We start from the raw sequence: 5082 nt of genomic DNA, 5'->3' as shown, positions 1-5082 counted from the left end.
TCTGCAGTTATTTTTAACTGCTAAGCTATTTTAATATATATTATATAAAATGTAAGATAAATTTTCCCGAAAAAAGAGGACGAAAATGTTATATTCTCGTTATCTTACATTATTTATTACAAAGCTAAATGCTAGGTTTCAAAAAATTTCTGCACGTTCGTAGGTTTGAGCAGCTACTTGAATACAGGATTTTTTTTCGTGCGAAAATTATGAAAATAACGCATGTCTTTAGAATTTTGTATATAATAATAGAATTAATAAAATTCTTTGCCACATTTATATGCTCAAATTGTAATTCGATTTGACTTCAAATATATCTGAGAATTAAAGCTAAAGAAGGAAAAAGTTTTCTCAGAAAATGTACTTTTTCACGTTTGCCTAAAAAAAACTCAAAACTGTAAAAAATGCATGACATCGTTCCTTACGACTGTTAGATATCTAATTCTCTTTAGTTCTGAAAAACTTTTTCTAACGCGGTTAAACATAATGAGTTAAATTCATGGTGGTCCATCTAGAAAATAAATCGAACAAGATATAATTTATTTTTTTTATATCTATCCGATAATACAATAATTTAATAATCTACGCAACTTGTTCCAAAATTGTTATATACTCTTGTTACTAAAAAATTCGTTATTGTTAAATTTTAAACTGTTTACGTTTTGAATTGTAGAAAATAAAAAACAAGGAAGGTGAATGTGCAGTTTACCTGTTTTATATGCACAGAGACAAATCAATTTCTATATTTAGCCTATTTTTAAGTTTTAAGAAATTGCAATCTCATTGTTTTGAACGAAGTTAAATTTTTGAAGCAATCTAGTTCTTTTGTTTTAACTTGCCAAATTCTCATGTTTTTCATTTCCAAATCCTTTTTTTAAATTAATATTTTCAGCCCTAAAATCGAAATCATTTCCCTCTTTTAAAGAATTTATATTTTCACCTGGTTTGAAAAAAAAAATTCCCCTTTTTCTCGTTTTTTACTTAAAAATGAACTGAATTAATAGATCCTAATGAAAAAATTCAAATATTTTTGATTGGAAGTTAATTCCTTTTAAATGAAAATTTTGCGATAACATTTTTGGTACAGAATTCATCTCATAAAAAAATCCACTGTTTGCTTGAAAATTCATGTGTATATTATGTTGAATATTTGAATTTTTTGGCAGAAAATTAATCGTCTTGGTTAAAAATGCATCTTTTTGGTTGAAAATTCAACCATTGGGTTGAATGTTGACCACTTTTGTAAAAAATTTATTTTTTGTCAAAAATTGATTTCTTTTGTTGAAGTCTGAATTATGTTGTTGAAAACTTGTTTCTCTTCCTTCTAAACTAATTTTTATAGCTGAAGAATCAATAGCGCAATTTTTAATTGATAATTCAAGTATTTTGTTGGAAATTTTGTTGTTCTTTTTTTAAATTTAAATGTTTTCTATGCAGGTTAAAATAATTCTTAGTTAAAAAACCAACTATTACATTCATCTTTGAGATTTTTTTTACTGACCTTCACTGAAAAAAAAACAAGTTTTCAAGAAGTACTTCAACTGTTACCTACGCACTTAATTTTCAATTTAAAAATATGAGTTTTCAACAAAATTGTTAAACTTTCAAGATGAATTTCCAGCTAAAAATAAAAATCTTCGACAAAAAAGTTGTTCAAAAAATATTTTTTTTAATAGCTGAATCCTTAAACAAAGAAGAGTAATTTGTCACCAAACAATTGTATTTTTATCCAAGAAATATGACATTTTTACTAATGCAAATAAATTTTTGAATCAAAAAGACTAATTTTAAAAAGTTTTAATTCTCATCCAAAAAAAAGATTTCAGTTATAATTTTCAACCAAAAAGGATAACTTTTCAACAAATTTGTCGAATTCTCAACCAAGCGAATGCATTTTCATCCAAGACAGATGTAACTGCTACTAAATCAGATACATTTTTAAGCTACAAAAACCAAATTTTCATAAAATTGTTGAATTTTTACTTTAAAAAGATTTCAGGTGACTCTGCAGTACTAAAATATGAATTTTAAGCAAAAAGTAAATTTTCTACGAAAATAGTTAAATTTGAACCAAAAAGGATGGCGTTTTAATAAAATTGTTGAATTTTCAAACAAATAATAAAATTTATAACTAGAGGATAATCTTCAAGAGGAAGCAAATGGAAAAAATATATAAATAAAAAGCAATTAAGGGGAGATTCTGGTCATAATTTTTCAAAAAAATCGAAAAATATTTTTCTTCCTATTTTTGTAGTAAATACTTCTGAAGACAGTGAAGAATTAATTTTAAATGTCTACAAGGTCGAGAACAAGAATTAAAGAGGCCGAAGCCGCTACAGCCCTCGTGCTGTATTTCACGATAGAAAACTTTCAACTCGATTTTCTCGAAACTACATTTTTGATACCTCCGACAAATTTATTTCGAAACTAATGAACCGATTGACTTGAAATTTGGACAGCTCATTCTTCAAATGTATCTCTATCGTGTGAACTACGATCATGATCAAATATTGTTATTTAACAAAGTTATCAACACTTTAACTTGCAAAAATGAGGTAAAAACCTTCAAAAGTCCGCCATTTTTTTTTAATTCTGATGGTAGTTCACACGATACTCAAAACTATTCAGATTATAAATCTTTTTTATTTTTTGATTTCGGGTCAACCGTTCCCGAAATATTTGAGCGAAGGCTGGAAAGTAGGACATTTTTGAGGCCGTCATTTTGTAAACAAAAACAATAAAAAACAAAGAAAAACTTTATTTTAAAAATTCTCTCATTTTTCCCTAACAAATTCAGTACAATTATTGCGAGTTTTTGTTTTATTGGCGAATTTCGAAAAATTACGTACATGAATAAAGAACCCCCCCCCCCCCTTCTTCCGTAACAAATCAAAAAATCTCTCGACCCCTTCTTCCCCTTTGAGCTATTGCGTAATTTAAACACGATCCATAATTTACATATACTTTCCTCAAAACTGAATTTCCTCACTTCACTTTATAAATACTTTAATTACGTCTTTTTTAGACAATTAGGTCAACCTTTTTTATGCTCGAGTTAGAATAAAAATAGACTTTTTACATAAAAAGTATTAAAATGAGCCATTTTTTCATTACGATTACAGATTTTATTCAAAACAAGAATAGACCCTAATTACCAAAAGAATATGTGATTCTAGTATTTATGGAGTGGAACGAGGCAATTCAAATTTTAGTTTCGGTCCTGGTTCCAACGTGCTTACAAAAAGTTGTTTACCAAATACTAATTAAGAACAAAATTAACTTACCTAGCATGAAAATCGTTGATATGGATCACTGAAAATTCGATTAAGTCTGATCTGCCAGGAAATTTTACAGTGGTTATCATACCCTTTTTGAAAACGAAAATTGACGATAAAAATGTCAAGCATGATATCACTAGCCCTCTGATCATGTTTCTATAAAGAATTAACATCAAATAAGTAAAGTAGCTCAGAATTTCTTTTTAAACAGGCAACCGAAATATTTTATCAAGTGTGTTTAAAGCGGCCATGAATTAATATTAACTCTGGTAAGAAAGATTGAAGAATAACAAGGAATATTTGTCTGTACGCATTTTAAGGTATTACAAAAGTAAATACATAGCTTATTTGTTGCCATAAGTTTCATTATCTGCTGTAGGGAATTTAGAATTTAGAAACAGATTAGAAATAATTTTTTGCTTTCATAGCACACCACAGACGAAAATTATTTACAGGCCTATTTTTTGAGCTGTTGCTAAAACCCCATTATTTTTTAAATATTAACGTGTCTAAGTTGAAGGGAAAATGTCAATTAAATAAAAATATATTGCACGAAATCAATCAGTGCCTTCATTTTTTTGAATCATTCGATTAGTATAACCATACATTTTGTGACTTTTCCGCATCAAGTTTCACCCTCGAATAGAATGTAGGGAAAACATTCTGAAAATTTTTCAAAAATTGGAAAAATATTATGCTTTAAAGTTTGCTCAAAAACTTTGAAAAATATTAATTATTTCTAAAATTATTGTAATTTTTCTACAACATCGAAATTTAACGCATTTTTCCTTCGCCTTGGACTCATTCAATCCAGAATTGTATATTACTTTTTCTGTTATTATGAGAAAAAATCTTTTATGGTAATATTATAAAACTTTAGGTATTTTATCAACAGATCAAAAATAGACATGGAGATTATTTTTGTCAGTATATTATATGCATTCACATATATATTACACCATATGACAGAACATTCTTTGGCCAGATTGTTTTGACAAACTATATGAACATGTAGTTTGAAATGGAAGTAAATTCTTTAATCCAACGTTATTTCTGCCGAGGCTTTAATTCTAATTTTTTAAATATAAAATATTTCCACTTCATTTTAGATCATATAATTTCCATAATAAAACACATAAAAAATTATTTTTTTCTTAATTACATTTTTCTCGTAGTTACAATTACATAAATATCATAAAGTCTTAATCTTATGCTCGGCTAGTTTTCAGTTTTACCCTTACGTCTTCCTTATATCTATTTTCGTTTATATCTTAAAACTCTTAGAAAAAAAATGTGGTTCAGTAGACAAAATTTTGGTTGAATCGACACCAGAATATGGTTGTTATATGAACAAAATATCTTTGTGTAACCCACGATACTTTTTAGTTCCTGAAATTTGGTTGATTGTACCATATATTTTAGTTGATCCAAAAAAATATTTTAATTGATGATAAGTTCTTCTAACGATAAAGGACCCATGGCAATTTAGATTGTAAGTGGCTTAGCGTGGAATTGCATGATTTCCATGATAAGACATTTGCAATATACTAGGCAGTCTGATAAGTACCTGAAAATTCTAAGAGATGGCATTAGTATTCACTGATGTGAACCATTTTCGTCGATCTTGATCCTTCAGATGACGCCTGTCAAAACTTCAGCCATTTATGTTTACGCATTTACAAGTTACAGCACTGAGAAGCGTCTAACCTCCGAGTTTTTTTAATATGGAAAAATCTGAGTTTCGAGTTTTGATTAAACACTACTATCTTCGCAAGAAAACGATATCCGAGACCAAGGCCAAGCT

General features: G+C 27.9%; 1 protein-coding gene across 1 annotated transcript in view; it reads right to left on the bottom strand.

Annotated features, from left to right (window-relative positions):
- Positions 1-5082, bottom strand: part of LOC117181210 — a 64816-nt gene that overhangs the window by 18922 nt on the left and 40812 nt on the right. The window contains exon 17 of the mRNA XM_033373774.1: positions 3285-3367. Coding sequence (XP_033229665.1) covers positions 3285-3367 — 83 coding nt within the window. The remainder of the gene's footprint in view (positions 1-3284; positions 3368-5082) is intronic.

The sequence above is a fragment of the Belonocnema kinseyi genome, chromosome 10, assembly GCF_010883055.1.
Source record: "Belonocnema kinseyi isolate 2016_QV_RU_SX_M_011 chromosome 10, B_treatae_v1, whole genome shotgun sequence".
NCBI classification, from domain to species: Eukaryota; Metazoa; Arthropoda; class Insecta; order Hymenoptera; family Cynipidae; genus Belonocnema; species Belonocnema kinseyi.
Note: the sequence above shows the minus strand (reverse complement) of the source record. Positions and strands in the feature narration are given on the sequence as shown.